General features: G+C 45.9%; 1 protein-coding gene across 2 annotated transcripts in view; it reads left to right on the top strand.

Annotated features, from left to right (window-relative positions):
- Nucleotides 1-20839, top strand: part of UGGT1 (UDP-glucose glycoprotein glucosyltransferase 1) — an 822704-nt gene that overhangs the window by 88805 nt on the left and 713060 nt on the right. For both annotated transcript variants that reach the window (XM_078666074.1, XM_078666073.1), the window contains exon 8: nt 524-602. In XM_078666074.1, the coding sequence (XP_078522200.1) occupies nt 524-602 (79 nt within the window). The remainder of the gene's footprint in view (nt 1-523; nt 603-20839) is intronic.

Raw genomic sequence — 20839 nt, 5'->3', positions numbered from 1 at the left:
GTGTTGCACTGGTGGTTAGCATGAAGAAGTTGATTGGGTAAAGAACAGGGTAGGAAGACATTCTATTTTTGTGTGCATTTCGAATGCACTATTAGTTTTTACGGCATATTGGGGCTATATTACCCGTTGGACATCATGGTTGTGATAATTTGCTCTTCATGGCTCTCCCTGACAGGTTGGGGTGGGGTGGGTGTGTGTGTTGGTGTGTGTGTGTGTGTTGGTGTTGGTGTGTGTGTTGGTGTGTGTGTTGGTGTGTGTGTTGGTGTGTGTGTTGGTGTGTGTGTTGGTGTGTATGTTGCTGTGTGTGTGTATGTGTTGCTGTGTGTGTTGCTGTGTGTGTGCGGTGTCATGTGGAACTTTTTTTCTTTCTCTAAGTATCACTCTTCCTATGTGGACCCTTTTGTTTATATAGTTGTGGCTGGCCGTTTGAGGAGGAAAGGGGCAGAGGTAAGTGAGTGAGGTGCCCTACCTAGGATTTATCACCATATTGACCTGCTTTGCATTTTCTGTTTGCTTTTCACAGGGACTGACGTGAACACCACAGTGATAGATCAAAATGACCCCATAGATGAAGTACAAGGATTCCTCTTTGGCAAACTGAGGTACACCTAATAATTTTTGATTTTTAAAGTAGCACTCCTTGAATGAAGAGCCTCTAGTCTATCTTGGTGGCTAACACTTTTTTCCTTAATAGCATCTTCTATAAGTGCTCTTGCTTTTGCAAACCTACCCAGTCTAGGGGAATAATGTCTAAATGAGTTGTACAGCAGCTTTTAAAAATAAAAAGTAAGTGTTTAAGTGTCACCGAGATGAATAGAACTTATAATTAAGAAACACGAGGGCCTATAAAAGATCAAGTAGACAAGATGAGTCACTTGGAGTGTTAACTCCTTTTGGCTTACATTTTTTGTAACATGCAGGTCATAAGTTGGAATCCCTCTAAGGTCATTTCAGCAAAGTAATGGATAATAGTAGCAAGGTTTATTTGCACTGTTTAAAAAACAGAACAAGTGCATTGCTAAGCAGTACATAAAACAAGTTGTTAGTGTTTTTAAGATTTCTCAAACAACAAGAAAATTTTAATTAGGGTCAGAGGCCAAAGTTTAAAGACAACTGGAGTATGTAGCCCCTAAACTAACTTGTATACACAAAATATATTCCAGCGTCTAGAGAAAAAGAGAACGGAAAAAGGGAGCCCCCACTAAGAATCAAATAATGTGAGTTGTCGACAAACATACAAATTTATAAGTATGGATTCCCATCATACACCAAGCCTGGTGGTTAGCTTCATCATTTGGGTATCCGTACATACACATAAATGACATCCTAGCCCTATAGATATCGGAGCTTACGAATGTCAAATAGGTATACCAACCATGATGAGCAAGATTTAATATGTGGGACCAAGTTTCTTTAAAATTTTTAAATGCAGTGAGAACATAGTGAAGTGTGAAAACATAAAATTGGTGCGTAGACAGACTAGCAATACTTGTTAATATCTGTCACGATCAAGGTTTAAAAACGTGAGAGCAAAGACCAGTTTTAATAAATAGCTGTCCTAAGCAATGATGGTCAACATGTTTCAGCACTTAGTGGCAAGAGATAAAGCCATGTGCTTTCGTCAGGACCTCAACCAAAACAAAACAAGATTGTATAAACTGCTATTTATAATACTTCAGAAAAGGATATAGTGTGAGTTTTGCTTCTCACAATCTCGTATCTTTCTCCATATCCTCAGTTTCCTGAAAAATAAATAGTGACAAGACACACATATGACTCTACAAAAGGGACAGCCAAATTCCGTTCTCTCATTATATGTGGCCTCAACCAATTATGCCATCATATATATGTCCCTGAATGGTACATCATTCTATCTTACCTTGAATATAGGGAAGATAAGGCCTCACCCCACCTGGCAACAGCTCAGGATGTAGGAGGCACCGCTCTAAAAAAAGGAAGAGTACACCAAACTCAATATCTTGTGGTGTATCAAACTTTAGCATCAAAACAGTAACGACTATCAACCGCACACTCACAGTGAACCTCTCCGGTACCAGACACATTAAAAAATTATTTTCAAAAATGACTTGTGTAGTTTTACACCAACTCTGATACTGATAGGCAGTCCTCTGGACACGAGTCTGTGTAACAGGAACACGTACACAGAAGGTCAAGAGGATTGTGCCTTTGTCAATAGGTAATAGATATCTTAGGTACTAGATATATTTCTTCAGAATATCTTATGTATTTTTTAAGAAAAAAGAGAAAGATCTAACACCTTGATTAGTAATAGGGAATGGAAACCATGTTGCATTCAGTGCTGTTTCTGGTTTAGCCGGTTGCATAGTATCGTTAAATATGGGAGCAACATGCGTGAAAAACCGGCATGGTAAAAAACACCCTCTTCGACCAAAACGAATGTAAAGATATGACAAGTCTCTCGCCTTCACCTACCTATCCGTCGGTACCTCGGGCGGTCTGCAGAGCCGTCGGGGAGGTACCGACCCGGTGGGCGATCGAGATTATGTAGTCCGAGGGAATTGCTGAAGCCTTCCGGGTCTCCTTCCAACTCACGCGGTGTTGTCAGTATCGCGAGACTACGGAAGGAACCCTAACAGAAATGGAAATAGAAGATTCTGTAGTTCCTTAGGCTACCAGTGTGTCTGATAACATTGTTTCTCTAGAAACAGCAATGAAAATAGAAATTAGCGCAAGTTGTTAGGATCACTCGTGGCTCATATTAGTATAAATTTGTAAACAAAAACCCCATGGTAATTTTGGTAGCAAAAATGGTTTTTTTAAAATACGGGGAATTATAATATGCGACACAATCTAGCTTATATGGGGCAACAAAATGAAAACAGATGAGAACCTAGGGACCGGTAATTTCAGGATAATTTTTAACAAAGGGGTTCTCTGCCTAACCGTCATGAAGTGGTAGGATCTAGTACATGAAGGTTATTAGGAACATATGTGTGCAACCTAGATGGTACCAATCATAAGCTTACAAGATTATTATAGCGTCGTCCAAGGAATAGAATCGTTCAATCCCTTGGTATCACTTTTGAGTCTGAAGACCCAACGCTGTTCTCGAAGGAGCAAGAATTTCGTAATGTCGGTAATATGCTGGGGAATATAAGGCTGTTCCAAGATGGTCCATGCCAAATCCTCAGGTTTATGATTAAATTCAAGAAAATGTGCAGTTAATCGTGTTGCCCGTTTCTTGCACCTTATCGTGCTCATGTGTTCCATAATACGCAACTTGGCCTTTCGTGTCATCATACCCACGTATTGAAGTCTGCAGGGACAGGAAATCAAATAAATCACCCGCTCGCTGTTACAGTTTGTCAACTTCTTTTGTACCCATGGGCGTTCTGTGCCTATGTCGATGGTCTTAGATTTTTTTGTCATAGAGCACACTTTACATGAACCACAAGGGAAATGGCCTTGTGGGTTCGAGGTGTCCCAAATCGTATCATGTACAACTGTTTTGATAGCAAGTGGCCTAGTGTGCACCAGCTTGTCTCGTAGATTGCTATTTCTTTTAAAAGCAAAGAGAGGAGGAGGCAGGTTATCACCTTCAACATTAAGAATTTTCCAATTCCTTTTTCCGTTCTCTTTTTCTCTAGACGCTGGAATATATTTTGTGTATACAAGTTTTTAAGATGTCGCCACAAGCTACAATCAATTTTTTGCCCTTTCGCCATAGGCGGATATCTGAACATGGCTGTTATTTTCAAGTCCATGCTGATTTTGGGGAAACATTCTGTTTACACTATGTGTCACCTAACTTGGGGATGCACAGAGTTGTATAGTTTTTCCCCTAGAAGTGTGTGTTATTTGAGTAGAATAGATGGTATTACATTTATTGTGTAAAACTGGGCTTCTGTGTGAAAATTGTGACTTTCCTGATGCTTTTTATCTTAGGATCCTGATTTTTTTTTCTTCTTTTGTACACAACCAAAGAGCAGGAAATTTGATCATTTCTCTTGCCACAAAGTTTTTTTTTGACACTCATCCATTTCTTTTCTGTAAATTGCACAGAGAACAAGCTCACAAATCAAAATCAGATTTCACTGTTGCTGTAAGACATTTGCACTCCATCAAAAACATATGGTATGAAAGCTATGCGAGGATGTAAGTGTAAAAAAAAAAAAGAAAGAAGGCAAAATATGTGTAGCTCAATAAATTTGATTTATGTAAGATTACAGTTGCGTAATACAAATTACGCGTAACCCTTTTGTAGATAAACATGCTAAGCAATCTCTTACTATTTAGTGTTTGATGTAGAATATATCATCTTTTTCTGAGTTTTTTGTTTCATGACTGTGCAGAGATTTTTAATCACATACCCTCGAGGTCACAATACATGGCGCAAAGATTTCATCTTGGAATATTTTTTTTCATCATCGAGTTTACAGTTGTTTACCTGTGCTTTTATGATTTTAATGTTTAAAATTGAATAAAGCTCGTTTCTTATTCTGTACTCTGCTGAAGTACTGTGAACCAACAGCAAAGACTTGAAAATGAAGTCTATAAAACAGAAGACCTTCAGATTGGCTCCTGGTGGATATGTGAGGGTAGGTTGGCCATGGAAAACATACAATTGGAATTTTGTTCATTCTGCAACACCCTCTTCTCTTCAGCAGAATTTCAAAGGATTTCAGGCATCTTGCTTGCCAAGTGAATTCATCAGAGATGAGTTCTTTTTTTTTTTTTAAAGGTTTTTTATAGCGCTGGCTAGACCCGGAGGTATCAGAGCACTTTACATGAGTATCCGACCATAGTTGCAGGTTACATTGTTACAAAGATTACAAAGATTACACAGTGATTAGAGCATGGCAACATAGTTACATGTAAGGTCAAGACAAACAAAAAGGACATATACATAATGGAAAAAGCAAGTAAGGGGAGAGATTCAGGGGGTAGGAGACAGAGAATGAAGGAGGGAAAGTGGAGCGGAGGGTGAGAGACACAGCATGGATAGAGGAGGGGGAGGGTGAAGGGGACACAAACCGGTAGACGAGTCAAAGCTGCGTCCAAAGTCCTGTAAGCTGTGATCTCGGGGAAGTGGTATCATTTCCCTATCTCTGTTGCGAGAGGCTCCCTATAACCAGTGGACTCTCTCAGAGGGATCTCTGAGACTCCAAGGCCTACATACTGGATCCTTCCCCAAAAAGGGGAGAGGGAGTGCTTTGGCAAGGAGTGCCATACCATACCTCAACTGTGAGTGGCTGCCTTAGCGCTTTGGACTCTCTCAGCGGGTTCGCTGAGACTCCAGAGTATAAATATTGGATCTTTCCCCAACAAGGGGAGAAGGAGTGCTTAGTCAAAGGGCACAAAGGACAGGGGGCTAGGCGGTTTAGCAGGCAAGGGGAGAGATTAAGGGGAGAGGGGATAGGAGCAAAGGCAGTAGACAAAGAAAGAAAGTGTACTAAATGGGAACAAACAGCATCAGTATGGGGGACCATGAGTTTGCCCCATTCAACTTTGGAGGGAAAGGCACTAGACAAATCATGCCATGATGGGCTGAATAACTCAGCCACTGCAAGTGCCTTTGAGGAGGAACTTAAGGGAGGTAGATAAGGGAGCCGGTATATGCTGAACTGTCCTTGTTAATCCATGTAGATTAGTCCTGCACCTTTTGAAGAACATGAAGGCTCAGGTTGTATGGACTACGTAATTCCAAAAACCCAGAAGACTCTTGCATTGAGCAGAACAGATACTACAACTAAGGCACCCATGACAGAGTAGGCATGTCTGTTTGTTATTTTGCGATCCATTACTTTATAAAACTATACTACTTATACGTTTATATCCCATTAAACATGAATCTTGAGCAACCAACAATGACATCCAAGTCTACTAGGCAAATTTATCAAACATTTTTATTTAGTATTAAGTCTCTTTTTGTGTTTCTTCTTTTTAGTCCATTCTAATATTGCATTTCACATATATATACAGTGAAAACATGATTGAATAACAACACAACAAATGAACAAAAGCAAAATATTGATCAGATGTATTCTCTAGGTAATTCCAACTACTCCCCAAGGGGTGCCTTACATTTAAAGAAAAGTGAAGGTTAGGGCCTAGAAAGTGGGTGCACTTGCCAGGTCGACATGGCAGTAAAAACTGCACACTGACACTGCAGTGGAAGGCCTGAGACACCTTTGAAAGGCTACTTGTGTGGGTGGCACAACCAGTGCTGCAAGGCCACTAGTAGCATTTGATGTACATGCCATGGGCACACACAGTGCACTGTACTAGGAACTTACTAGTAAATCACATATCCCAATCATGGAAAACCAATCCTAATACAATTTACATGGAGAGCATATGCACTTTAGCACTGAATAGCAATGGTAAAGAGCCCAGAGTCTTAAAACCAACGAAAAATAGGTAAAAAACAGGTGGTCAAAAAGTCTCGGGGTAAAGGCGCTGAAAAGCCAAGTCCAACGGAGCCTTTTGTTATGTGCCTGTCTTGCCGCTGGCTTGACAGGTTGCACAAGAGCAACAAACACTATTTACTTTCTCAGTCAGCTGGGGCCAATAAAAATGGGTAACCAACCTGTTGCAAGTTTTGGTTTGTCCCAGATGTCCAGCAGGAAGGACGAAAGTTTGGGAACACTTGCCTCCGTATACAGGAGCCCGTCTTCTCAATAAACCATGAGAGTTCCGTTTGCATCTTCTCCTTCTAGCCTGACAGCTTGCTGCACAGGCCTTCAAAAGTAGGTCATCTATTTTGCTCTTGTCACAGGTCCTCTCTGGAGCGTCCCCCTACATCAAGGCGCTCTGCCAGGCCCACGCTCCTCACTTGCATTTCCCTCCTCAGGCATCTGGCAACTCTCTGGGGAGACATTTCCCCCATAACCTGTGACCTCTTAGAAGCTGTGTTGCCTGTCTTCTTGCCCTTCGTCTTGTTTCTAGAGTCCTGGGCCATAGTTTTAGGCTCCACGTCCTCTTTACTCCCCTGACGTGCAGCCTGTGACCAAGGTGTCACACACAGCCACTCAGGGAGACCAAGCATCTCTGCATGATCACTCTTCTCTACTTCTGCCAATGCAGAAATCTCCAGTTCATTGCCTAACAGACATCCCACTGGTATGTCAGGAGACATAACCACCTTCTTTGGGCCAGTAACTCTTCCCCACCCTTAAGTTCACCAAAGCCAGTGGATGAAACTTAGTCTCATTATCCGCGTTGGTGACTAACACCAGGGATCATCTGCTCAGGGGAAACATTGTGGCTGCCACCATAGTTAAACTGGCACCTGTATCTCTTGGAGCTTCTACTTAAGCAGTCCCATTGATTCTTGGCCTTTGTCTGTACCTTTCTAAGTTTGGAGGGAAGACTGCCAAGGTTTCAATGTCCACTCCTCCCCGGTAAACTAATGTAGCCTCTGTGTATCCTCTGGCCTCTCCAGAGTACACTTCTACTCCCAACCCAACACTGAGCGAATCCCTTTGATTGTCCACCAGTGGGGGACTCCTTGGTGCATATTGCATCACCCTTCGTGTGCCCTGGCTGATTAGTCAAAGCATGTCCCAGCCTTCTTGGGATCCCATTTTTAGGTCTCGCTGCAAAAAGCGTGCGAAAGCGCGCTCTCGCTGAGAGAACTATAGCTGTCGGCTCAGCCGACAACGAGGGGAGACAGGAGCTGGCCACGCGCACATTGAGACGCATGGCAGAGTTGGATTCCAACGCGCGCCTTGGGATTGGGTCGCGCGCGTCGGAATCAGACTCTGCCATGCGCCTTGGGATTGGGTCACGCGCGTGAGCTTCTCCCGAAACAGCTCACGTCGCGCGGCTCGTAGGTTTCGTTTTATTAGTGCATGTGGGCGGCTGGCATTCCCGAGCCGTGGAATGGAAGGCGCAGCCCACAAACGCGCTGTCTGCACTTAGAAGCAGTGCACAGACAGCGCTTTACCTCGCCCTGAGTCCCAGGGCTTGTTTAAAATCCTGCCTGTTTTCCAACTTTGGGGTTCCTTAGGTTGTCAGGCGCCTCCTGCCTTCCGTCTCTCTCTGACCTACAATCGGTGAACACCATCCTTGTCGTCTCTCCCATTGAAGTGCAGGGGTCATGAAGTAGCCTTTCGTAATCTCTGTCCTAATCACCCCCTCCCCTCCTCAAACCTGGAAACTTCATGGGACGACTACTGGGAGGGGCACAGGTCGTGACGTCACTTCAGATGTATCTTCGCCTCTGTGCCAATCCCCAGGGTGGGGCTGGTAAGACAGGCTCTGGGCCGGTACCGGAGGTGCAGCTGTGGGACGTTTTTTTTGGCCAGCGCAGTGGCCTTCTTGTGCTGTGTTTGTGCTGTCCAGATGTCGCCAGCGGCCCAATGGGGGCCCGAGCGGCCTTTTCGATGCAGACGGGACTCTATTTACCACCCTTTTATCAAGGGGGCGAATGTGCCACTTCCGGCCTCTGGCTGGTCCACCCATTAATGTATGCCGGTTGAGCGGGGGATAGCAGAAGTGACCTCACTTATACTCAGGTGTGGTTCACAACTCCTCCGTGGACAAAGAGTCCTAGAAATATTTGCTTTTTTTTTTTAAATCTCAGCAAAGTTGAAAAATCACACTTCTTTTAGAAAACTAATAATACTTAAAACACTGAAGCAGTGTTTCGAAAAAAAGCACAATCCGCACCTTTGTCACATTTTTTAGGTGCCCGGTCCTATTTTTTACCCCAATCACCCCCTCCGCCCTCATGTTCTTGTTTCAGGATCGCTGCCAGTGTCTAGCCGGCCTGCTCCCCTCCCCCTGCCCTCCTAAAACTTGGGAAACTCCAGGGACGGTCACTGGATCGTGACGTCACTTCAGCCACGGCCTGGCTCATATGCTCTGAGTAAATCGCCCCCTCTGCCCGCAGGGGTTCGTGTCTCAGGGGTGCTGCCCTGCTCGGGGTATTGATTCCAAGGTCCAGGTGGCCTTCCCCCCTCCCCACACCTTAAAGTTGGAAACTCCGGGGGTGATGGGACACGGGGTGTGGTCTCTCGACTGAGGGATACAAGTTGACTTGTGCACCGCCTCCCCATGCACAGCACAGCCACCGCCATCCCTAGCGCCCTGACGCTCTCCTCTAGGCGCTGCCCTAAGCTCAGCTGTCTTCGTAGCGTCGTCACCAGGCCGTGGGGAGGACAGGGACACCAGAGGGACCCCGAGACCGTGGATAAGAGTGTTTGAGGGACCCGTGGACAGGTGTGTGTGCAGGACCGTGTGAAGAGGAGTGCTTCGGGGGCCCCACGGAGCCGGAGCGGGGTGTGAGGTCCTTCCAGGCGTGGGAGGGCCCCAGAGCTGTGTGGAGTTCGTGGGCTGTGAGCCCCCCCCCCCCCCAAGCAGGTGAGTGCACGCCCTTCACTGCCCACCCCGTGTGGCAATAACATTCCTAAGGGTACCACACACTGACCGGGCTCTCGCATGGAGTATTAGCTCAGTGTGGTACTCCTTTCACCCAACGCAGACCCCACTCTCAGACCTATCAGCTGTTATGAAGAAACCCAGGGCACTGCCATTCCCAACTCACAGTGATTTAGATGCAAGTCTGCCAATGTGGCCCTGGTTGTGAAAGAACACGTCTTACGGAAACTGTTCAATAAAATTCATGAGTATGATATACTTTCACTGTAATGTAGAACGTGATAGCCCCCACAAAGTGTGTTTAGTTTCATCTCTAAAATTTACCACACAAATTTAATAATAATTTTGGACAACATCATTCTACCATATAAAACAAGCATTTGCAATGCAATAGGTCTCGCATTTACCAGAGTTTAAGCTATTGCCTTTGTAAATGACAGTGTTTTATTTATGTTTTAAAAACCAAAATAAAAGGCATAGCCATTTACAATGCCAATAGCTCAAACTCGCCTAACTGCGAGACCTATTGCACTGCAAATGCTTGTTTACTTTGATGCCCCTTTCCTTTGGACTGGGAAGAGTCTCTGAGCCCACCCTCCTGAGACGTATTTTGAGGGCCTATAGAGAACTCCTTCTTTTTAGGTCTCGCCTAGAGCGCAGCAAGATGGACATTCTCCTCCATCTTGTGAGTTGCAGCATAACTGTGCCCCAGATTGCAGTGAGCAGAGTCCAGGAAGTGGTAAGGAGGCAGCCTAGTGCTGTCTCTTCCGCAAAAAAACGTTTAAAAAAAAAAAACGATGTTCCCTTTCTGTGATTACTGTCTTTGCCTGTGGTTGTTACAGTTTAAAATTCTAGTTTTAACCTGCGTGTGATTGCATATTTTATCACCTGTTTTGTGTTTTAAACTTGTGGTTTTTCCTGCCCATGATTGCTTCCATTTAACGTGTTAAATTGTGGGATTTGCAGTCCAAACTCTGTAGTTTTTCCCTCTCATTCCTGGTGACTATTCAGTTTTCCCTCCAAATTTCTCCTTTGCTCTGTGCTAAGATCTGTATGTTAAACAGTGCACCCCTAGCCACCATTTTGTGTTAACAAGCCAGTGAAAACAGCCCTCCTGTCGCCCCCCCCCCCCCCCCCCCCCCCTGCAACAGGGATATTCTACATCAGAGGGTGCTTCTGTGAGCTGGTTAAACTGTTTTTTTTTTTTGTTTTTTATTAAAGTTTTATTCAAATTGCAAGTCCAAACAATAGGAACAGGGGTTCCAACCAAAACCAACCAGCATGTCATGACATTGGTATCAGAGGCTTCACAGTACAAGACATCGGAGTGTCACACATAGAATGAAGAAGAAAGTATTACTTTATTTGATTTGTAAAAATCTTAAAAGGGTGGATCATACCACTATGCAATGAACATCAACATCTTTGAATCAGCGTAAAAACAACATAAAATGGCACAATAGAATGACTCCGATCATTAACTACGTTGCACGAATATGCAACAAAATATAAAAGTAGTATTAAAAAAAAAAACACACAGGTATGCCTCTGTGAAGGAGTTGCTGTCTCATTAAAACATCCAGACCAACAAATGAATACTGTGGCAGAGGATGCAATGTACTTAGGAGGTGTATTTAACTAAGTATAACTGTCACATGGTAGGACTGATAAAGTGCATTTACCCAGAAAATGGGGAGAAAATGTCTATTAAGAAAATAAGAGAGAGTCCAGAATCGGCCACTGCGAGACCATGAAGCCCAGATCATCTTTCATTGCTGTATTTTTTCTAGCTCTTGGGCAGCGAAAGCCAGGAATTTTATCGTTTTGCAGGAAAGTTGTATCGAAGACCCGCTGAGGCATTTTATCACCGCCGCCCTGCAGGTCCTGACTTGAGCTTCTCTTGAGCTTCTCTTAAGTGTGATTTCAACAAGGTCTTCCTTAAGTTTAGTAATGCCGGGCAAATACATAGTAGGTGCAGTAGCGACTCATCACCCTTCTCACAAAGGCGGCAGTCTGAGGTTGGCCAGGTCTGTTGCCATCTGGGGGTAAGGTCTTTACTCATGAAACAACCCAGCCTCAGGAGGCTTAATTTCCTCTTGTAGTGGTCCCTAAAACATTCTTGCAAGTAAGGTTGTTGCCTCAGTTGGTTATATGTTGGCATCACAATCCAAGCGTGGCTTTTGCCAGCCACTGAGCCTTTGTCCATTTGCAGCGATGCTTGTTTGACAGCTATCTTAGTGAATTGTTTAAAAGCGTTGTAAGACATTGGTGAATGCCAAGCTTCTTCCAGATTTAATGATAGAAGCGCTTGCCTAAGAGACTTGCACGTGGAGTTGGAATGCCTAGCCTGTTTTTCGACTACTTTCCAGCAGAGGTGGGCAAGTGTGTTTTCTTCGGCATCCCTCATGCGCCAGTAGTATTTGGCCACGGCCCCTTGTCTTGCTGGAATCTGATTTGTTAACCCGTATTCCAGACGTATTAAAGCTTGTGAAATATGTTGCGGAATAGAGAAAAGATTTTTGAACAATCTTGATTGGGCAAGATTTAGCATTGTAGAATCCGTGGTAGCCATCAGTTCCGAGCCATATGTGAGCGAGGGCAGAAATTTTGCTGCTACAACCTTTAGCACGTGACCCGTTGAGTTTCCACTTAAATGTTTTTGTACTGTTTTGAAGGCGAATTGAAGTTGTTTGGCTTTTGATTTCTCGAGATCTAACTGGTATTTGTACTTCAGATGATGGTCTAGTAGTATCCCCAAGTATTTGTATTTATCTACCTCGGTTAAGGGGCAAGAATTTATCCTCCAAACAAATTTAGGTCGTTTTTTTCTGGAGCTGGAGAAACATAGAATGTTTGTTTTTTTGAGATTTATTGTTAGTTGTGCATTGGAAATGTACAACGCAAGTTTAGAAATCAACCGTTGTAGGCCACACGGGGTTTGTGAGAAGAGCACAATGTCGTCTGCGTATTGTAGACTCGGTATGGGTGTTTGTCCCAATTTTGGTGGATCTCCCTGGGTTGCGCGTAATTCTCGCTTTAGGTCAGCGGTGTATATGTTAAATAGGCTAGGGGCCAAAACGCATCCTTGCTTTAACCCATTAAGTGTTTGAAATTTCTTTGTTAGGCATTGTCCACGAATACAAATTTATGATTGCTCCCAGTAAATTCGGAGGGGCACCCCAAGCTTTCATTTTTGCACAAAGTTTGGATCTTGGCACTTTGTCGAAAGCCGCTTTCAAGTCTAAAAACATGTATATAGAGTGGTGGAGTTATCAATTGCCTTTTTTGCAAGGAGAGTTAACGCTGATAGGTTTGTTAGGGTGCCCATACCAGCCCGGAAGCCTGTTTGTGTCAATGGAATTAAGTTTTTACTATCGACCCAAGACTCAAGGTCTGCCAATAGATTGGATGCATAAATCTTGGCCTCAACATCGATTAAGGCTATCAACCTGTAATTGTTGGGGTCCGAGCGAGTACCTGATTTAAAAATTGGTTGTAGAATACTGCCCCTCCAAGAACCTGGAATATTCCCTGTCCTTAGGCTATTACAGAACAAGGGGGATAGGTGACTAGCCCAAAATGTAGGGTCTTGCCTGAAAAGAGCGTTGGGTAGGCCATTTGGTCCGGGGGCCCCATCTGCTCTCGGATGGTTTATTGTCCTTAAAACCTGCTTTGATGTAATCTGCCATAATTCTCCTGTGTGGTCCGAAACTGCTGGCTTGCAGGATGGTTTCCCCGCTTCTACCTTTGTTTTCAGACTTGGGGTTGGAATAGACTCTAGTGGGGTTGCGGATAAGTTATCAGCCAATGTTTTTTGTGTGAAGTTGTATGTTAAATCTATATGTTCGCCCCAAATCTGAACTGTCATATCCGAGTTGATCTGACGGTGTTTGCCATTTAGCATAAAATTAATTTTGGCCCAGAAATCTTTAGAGTTCCGCTGTTTGCTGGCGTGGAGTATGGTGCACTCCAGTTTTTCCTTATACTTTTGCCTGGCAGCTTTGGTCTCACGTTTCAGCTACCTTTTCAAATGTTCTATTGTTATAAGAGTTTGTTGTGATAGTTGGGGATCCGTTTTTCGTGCAGACCTCAGGTATGAATTGAGTTGCTTTTTTAATAATCGCAATTTTGGCGTGTACCATTTCCCTCCTCCATTTCTTGTTATTTTGTGTCCTCGGTGCTCGATTTTGTATTTTTTATTGCTGTTAACTACAAAGGTCACACATAGAATGATACATCAAGTGAGCAGCATGCCCAAATTCAGGTAACAATACATCCATGTATATACCACAATCTTTAGTATAGTCCATTGCAGATTTGAAGATCACATGAATGAACGGTGGTGCACAAATAGCAGGGTAGAGCCAAACCTATCGTATCAGAGACATGCATGGTGGGAATTCTACAATCACAATGTAAACCAATCCAGTATCGCGAGACACCGTAGCACTAGGCATCTGCACTGGGACTAGGCACAGGGGAGTCAGATCTATTTCACGCCCAACTTAGGAATGGTTCCCATATATCACATGGTCTTGAAGTCTGGGGCACTAGTTCCCAGAATATGCCAAGTTGTGTGTGGCCATACGTCACATCAGTCAGCCAATCTTTGAAACCAGGTACCCTCGTTCTCCCCCCAACGGATAGCAACCTGCCTTCTTGCATACAAAAAGAGAAGTGCATGTAATTTGCGCTGTTTTGGTGGTGTGTCTTTAACATAGCCCAAGAGGCCCAATTCAGGGGAGGAAGCGTCCGTTCTGTTAACTATCTGGTTAACCGCAGTAAAGACCTCCTGCCAAAATGCAGTAATTTGTGGGCAGTCCCAGGCAATATGCAAAAAGGATGCAGGGGCATACCCACAGCGCCAACATATGTCATCTTCCCTAAGCTTCATGCGATAAAGGCTGATTGGTGTCCTGTAATACCTATGCAAAAATTTAAAATGTATTAAGCGAAGTCTATAATTTGGGGAAAGCTCAGTCAGCTGCCTGCAACAGAATTCCCACTGTTCTTCTGTCAATTGGGGGTCAAGTTCGCTGTTCCACTGTTGTAAGGACTTTGGCTGGATCACCGGAGTTGTGTTTTGCACACTGGTATACAAGCGCGTAACTAGTTTGCGTAGGGAAGGTGATTTCAGTATTTGCTCTAAAGCGGGCCGTGTTGAGGGAGCCTCGGGAAATCCTGCCCAAAGTGCACAACATGCAGTTTTCAGTTTGTGATACAAAAACAACTCGGTAAAGGACGCAGCACGATCTTCAGTCCCAGCAAGGGGAGGGGGGAGGGGAGGGGGGGGCTAAACTCACTATTCGGATATAGATCAGCAAATGTATACAGGTGCATATCTTTTGACCAGGGTTTTACTCACTCCGTCTTCAATGCAGGGTAACATGGGTTTTCGCGCCAACTGTATGGATGGTGCATATAGTATAGGGATATTAGCTCTCTTCCGAAGTGCAGTCCACGCCCAGCGCAGGGTGCCTGCTGTATCCACATCTACCCTAGGGCGTTGTGACTTTTGGTACAGCGCCACCCCGAGTGGCACTGGGGTCACCGCATCAATCTCTACCGCTAAATGAGGTTGATATGGCGTCTGATGCACCAAGAAATGTAGAAATTGAGCCTGGGCACATAAAGCATATAGCTGCATATCCGGGGCACCCAACCCGTCCTGCCTCAACGGGAGAGTCAATAGGTCCCATGAGACCCTGGCCTGCCCTCCCGCCCATACCAGGGATAGCAGTTACGATCTCAGGCGTGAAAAAAAGTGCTGCGTAAGGGGAATTGACACATTGACAAACAGATATAGGAACTTCGGTTATATAACCATTTTCGTCAGCGCTATCTTCCCAGCAATTGACAAGGGCAATCTAGACCAAAGTTCAACTTTACCATCCAGCCACGTGTATGCCCTGCCAACATTTAAGTTCCAGATCTCCTGCAGGTTGCAGCTTAGCCCCCGCCCAGATATTTGACTGCCTCAGCCTCCCATCGCAGTGGGAATTCAGATGTCACTATGGGCGTACCACCCGTCAGTGGGAAAATTACTGATTTAATCCAATTAATGGAGACACCCGCTAGCCTTCCAAATCTGACGAATTTTCTGAGGACCGGATCCAGATTTTCTTCTGGGTTGAGAATGTACAGGGTCCCATCATCCGCATAAAGCAAAATCGGGAGGCTTTGCGTACTGAAAAAAATACCCCGTGCTGTATGATACTGCCGGATTCTGGCAGCCAGGGGTTCCATGGCGATGGCAAAGAGCAGGGGCGAAAGGGGGCATCCCTGTCTTGTGCCACGCGATATATGGAATGGGTTATATAGCAAACCATTGACTCTGATCCGAGCCAGCGGCATAGTATACAATAACTTTATGCGATTTATAAACTGGGAGCTTAATCCTATGTGTGCTAGTATTGTGAACAAATATTGCCACTCAAGCGTATCAAACGCTTTCTGTGCGTCCAAAAAGATAGCAGCGGTGTGTACGTCTGGGTGAAGGTAATGTAACCCCGAGAACAGTGTACGCAAGTTGTGTGACGTCGACCGTCCAGGGATAAACCTCGATTGGTCCGGGAGTGCAATCATTGGAAGGGTCGGTTGCAATCTATTTGCCAACAGTTTAACATAGATTTTGAGTGGCCTGTAGGAGTCTACCTCCGTTTCTTCCTTCTCAGGCTTCAACAGTGTTATGATTATGGCTTCCCTCATTAATGGTGGCAAAGCGCCCGCCTCCAATGCTTCCTCATACACTGCAAGCAATCTGGGGGCCAGTTCTTCCGCATATGTCTTGAAAAAAGCAGTAATCAGGCCCAGGGGCTTTATCAAGCAGTAAACTTTTAATGACCTGGGCTACGTCTTCCACCGTGATGGGATGGTTCATGTAAACTCTGTGTGTATTATCAAACCACACCAAGGCAATGGAGTCTAAAAAGTCCTGCAGGCCTTCTGGGCTGTAAACCTGGGTGGTGGTGTACAAGGAAGAGTAAAAGTTTGAGAACTCGTTAAGAATCTCTGATTGGCCCCTAATAGTATCTCCACTAGCGGTGTTAATCTCATGTACAAATGCTGTGAATCTGGATGGACGAATCATGCCTGCCAGCGTACGACCCGGTCTGTCGCCTTCGCCATATCTTCTTGCCTTGGCATATTTGCCCAAAAATTTGACCTCTCGTTGCGATTCCTCAGCAAACTCCAATAGTTTTGCCTTTAGAAGTGCAGCTGTAGTGGAGTCGTTCATAGAATAGAATTGCTTCTCAAGTTCCCTTATCTGTCCCTCCAAGGCAGCAATAGTACCCCTGATGGTCTTCAACACCCTGCCGTGCGATGCATTGACCTCTTATGACAACTTGAAGGCCTCCCAGAGCGAGGCTTCAGTGTCTACCGACCCAGTATTGAGATTAAAATACTCAGAAATATCTGATTTCCCTCTTGAAGGCTTTGTCTAGAAGTGCATGGGGGGGGGGGGTAGTAATCACCAAGTGAAAGCACGCGGAGGTATATCCGGCAAGCGCAGTTTGTGGAAACAAGGGGCATGGTCTGACAGCGAGCGTGCCAGATGGGCCACTTCCAGCGTCCAGGTAGCAACGTCAAGCGAAACCAGCCAGTAGTCCAAGCGGGACCAGGCATTATGATGGGTAGACATACATGTCCCCTCCCTGGACCCCGGATGACGAACCCGCCAAATATCCAGCAAATCCCCATCTAACATAATATCTTGTAGTGCTGAGCTAGCCTGTGGATGTAAGGTCCGAGCTGAGCCCTGTCTATCAATGTCGTCATTCAGAATGGCATTAAAGTCTCCTCCCCAAATTACCGTACAGCAGCCAGTTGCTCGAATCCGTGACAAGAGAGCTCGGAAGAACTCAGGGGAGTCAACATTTGGACCATACACGGCCACTAGTACTATTGCCATTCCGCCCAGCCTCCCATGTAGGATTATACACCTCCCCTCTGGATCAATATATACAGTATCTTCTCGCCAGTCCACCCCTTTCCGAATCAACACCGCCACTCCCCATGCATAGTTGGAGTAAATAGATGAGTGTGTTTCCCCCCCATCTACTGTGGCGCAATCGGTGTGATGGTTTCACATTTAGATGCGTTTCCTGCATGAAGCATATGTCAATGATGTGTCTAGCTAAATACGCATGGACAAGTCTGGCCTTCCCACCATCGTTCAATCCCCTAATGTTCCATGTGAGAACATTCAATGTGCTAGCATGTGGTCATTCCAGAAGCGCGGGCACCCATCCCTTCCACCTAAACAGTGCAGCTGTCTCCTAAGCCAATGTAATACTCCAGAGATCCCTGTATCGGCATGCTGGCATAGAACCAAATAACCAAGCCCCAACCCCCACCCGCCTCCCACTCCAACCCCCCCAACCAGGTTCTAGCATACCCTTCCCAATTCTAACCTTTGAAAGCATCAAACATAATACAGGGAGACTTCCCATGAGGGCGAGGTGAAGCCGGCGATCTACCCTGCCTGCACAGGGTGGCCGGGAGTAATGCAGACAACAATTCAGTGGTATCCAATAATCATGGAGAATCAGACATACACGTGCCCCAGGGCTGACAGACCCCAACAACCGGGTATGTGGAGCTAATAGATTGCAGAACACAACTAGTAACCAGCTTTGTTTGGCAAAATAGAATACCTGCACATCATGCTAATATTTTAACAAATAAGCTAAGCAGAAATTAAGTAATAAATCAATCATTGTCACTGAGTTGGCCATTCGAAGTTCCTCCAGCAGCACCAGTGTTCTTATATCTCTTTCCCCCAACATGTTTGGCAAACTTCAGAGCAGATTTCGCATCCGTAAAGTAGTGGGCAGTGCCATCGTGCGAGACCTTTAATTTAGCTGAGTAGAGCAGGGAGTAAGGGATCTGCGCCTGCATGAGGATGCGATTGGCTGGGAGAAACTCCCTGCGTGCCGCCTGCACTGCTGGAGTAAAGTCAGGATAAAAGGAGATAGTTTTACCTTTGTTAGTTATTTGTCCCTTCTCCCTCGCCAGGTGCAAAATGAGGTCCCTGTCTTGATAGTTCAGTCGTTTTGGCCAGGATTGGCCTCTGCGTCCCACCAACAGGAGGTCTCGGGCCTAGGGATCTGTGAGCCCTCTCAATCATGAAGACTGGGGACAAGTGAAGGTCAAACAGCTCGTGCAAGAGATCCGAAACAAAGACCTCCATTTTGGAAATAGCGGTGGTCACCGGAATTCCGTTAATTCGAAGGTTGTTTCTTCTAGACCTCGCCTCCAAATCATCGTTCTTGGCCCTAATAACACCCAGCAGTTTATCCATATGTAGCAATTGTTCCCTAGTTTCCACCTGGAATTCATGAATTCTGTGTGTCTAGTCTCAAGACTGTCCAATCTGGTCTCGTGGGTGGCCACCTGGTTCTTCGCGGAATCTAACTGCGCGGTCAAGGTATCCAACTTTGTGTCCATGTTTCGCAAGCTGGAGCGCATCTCCAGTATTAGGGTCCGCAAGTCTTCCCCCTGATCTTCTGCCTGAGAGCTTTGGTGCGCGTCGCTCTGTGTGTCTGGGTTGGGGTCTGTGTGTCTTGTAGAGCGTTTGTTCTCGAAGTTCAGCTTGGGCTGCTTTGTGTCCGGTTTGCCCATATCGCGGGTAACCAGCAGGCATCACAGGGCCCGTAACCCTACTCCCGTATTACTGCCCACCACACAGTCAGCCGTAAATCAGCAGGCCAAACCCAGCCTTAAAATGCAGGGCACCTCCTCTGCAGCTTCGCACTTCATAGCGCCTAACCGTACCCCGCTGATGAGCTAGTTGCAGCAGATCAACTGGCGGGAACACCTCAGGCAAGGCCTCACCTTAAGCAGCGCCAGCACCCATGCTTTATGTGTCGTCTGCAGTATGGACAATAGGGTAGGCCGTGCGCAGGCCAGGCCGGGGCTCCTATCTGTTGCGTACTCTTTACCGCCCGGGCACCTCGTCTTATACATTCAGGGGTATAAAGTGGCATAGCTAACTTCCCCTCCTGCTTGCCTCTTAGAGTCCCCAAACACAGCAACTCAATCTTCCGCAATTATTCACCGACGTGTGCACATAACTCCCGATGCAGGTTAATGAAGACACAGTCTCACAGGGTCAGTGCAGGCAGTGTGGCCCCATCTACCTCAGTAGAGCTGTGCGTAACAAACAGCGCCCAATCTGCACTTCTCTGACCTGCACTCTTATCTGCAATGCGGGTCTTACGATTGCAGCAACCGCCTCTGGTCTCTTCCTCACCGGGTCACAGCTCCGATCCACAAAATGGCGGTCGCGGCCTCCCGAGACTCGCCCTCCTAGCTTCCCTGGTGAGCCGATGGCGCCGCCAAGCTCCTCGTACCTGCAGGGCTTGTTATTTAGGCGTCTGCCTCCCACGGCCTCCAGCTCTGCCCTCTGCGCCACACAAATCGGCCCCAGGAGCAGTGGGCCTCTGCAGCCGCGGGCTCAATTTTCAGGACAGCCCGGCCGACGCAGGGGTCGGGCTCCGATGATACAGCCCCCGCTCAGCTCGACCTCTAGTACCCTCGGCAATCGATGCGCTCTGCTCATAAAAGTAGCAGCAAAGTGGGAGTTGGTGTCCCCACCACCCGTGGGGGTATTTTTCCACCGCTACAGCCCCTCCGTGTGCAGCATTTTATCAGGATTTTCTCCCGGATGGCGGAGCACACTACTAAAGCGGCCATTCCGCGGCTCGGCAAGCCACGCCCCCCTGTTTAAACTTTGTTTAATAGGGACTGTGCACTTCGTTTTTTGGCCAGGAGAGAGTAAACAGTATAACAGTATTGTTAGATTTCAAGTTTGTGAGGCCTTTACCTGCAGAAGTCTAAAGTGTGGATTGAGCCTGTCTGTCTAGGGGATTCTGAACAGGAGAAGCAGTTTCCAACTCCCTGGCCAGCAAACCTTGTCTGAGGTCGCTGGGACCTTATATGGTCTGTTAGTGGTTGGTACATGTATACACTGATTGGTGGTTGTATCTGATGTTTCTTTTGGATTAGGGTTAGTGTCCTCATTGGTTGGGTATTTGGGTGTTCTGATTGGTTTCTGGGTCTGTGATTCAATCAATGTAGGGTTGGGGCTAGGGTTAGGTTTCTATTGGAACTAGGGATTAGGGCTTCCAGTGTTATTGGTTGTTGGGATTAGGGTGGGACTAGGGTTACGGTTAGGCCTTTAATTGGAAGTAGCATTTAGGACTTCCTGTGTGATTGTTTGCTGGACTAGGTGTGGGACTAAGAGTAGGGTTAGACTTTCTATTGGAATTGGGGACTAGGGCTTCCTGTGCCATTGGTTGCTTGGACTTGGGTTGGGACTACTGGTAGGGCTAGGGCCTCTATTGGACGTTGAGATCCGGGTTTTTGAACTTATTGGGTGCTTGGACTAGGGCTAAAATTGGCTGTAAGGTCCTAGTCTCCTATTGGTTCTAGAGTTTAGTTCTAGAGTGTTGTGATTGGATAGTGTTAG

Source organism: Lissotriton helveticus, chromosome 11 (assembly GCF_964261635.1).
Source record: "Lissotriton helveticus chromosome 11, aLisHel1.1, whole genome shotgun sequence".
NCBI lineage: Eukaryota > Metazoa > Chordata > Amphibia > Caudata > Salamandridae > Lissotriton > Lissotriton helveticus.
The sequence above is the reverse complement of the archived record's forward strand: the minus strand, read 5'-3'. Positions and strand labels throughout refer to the sequence as shown.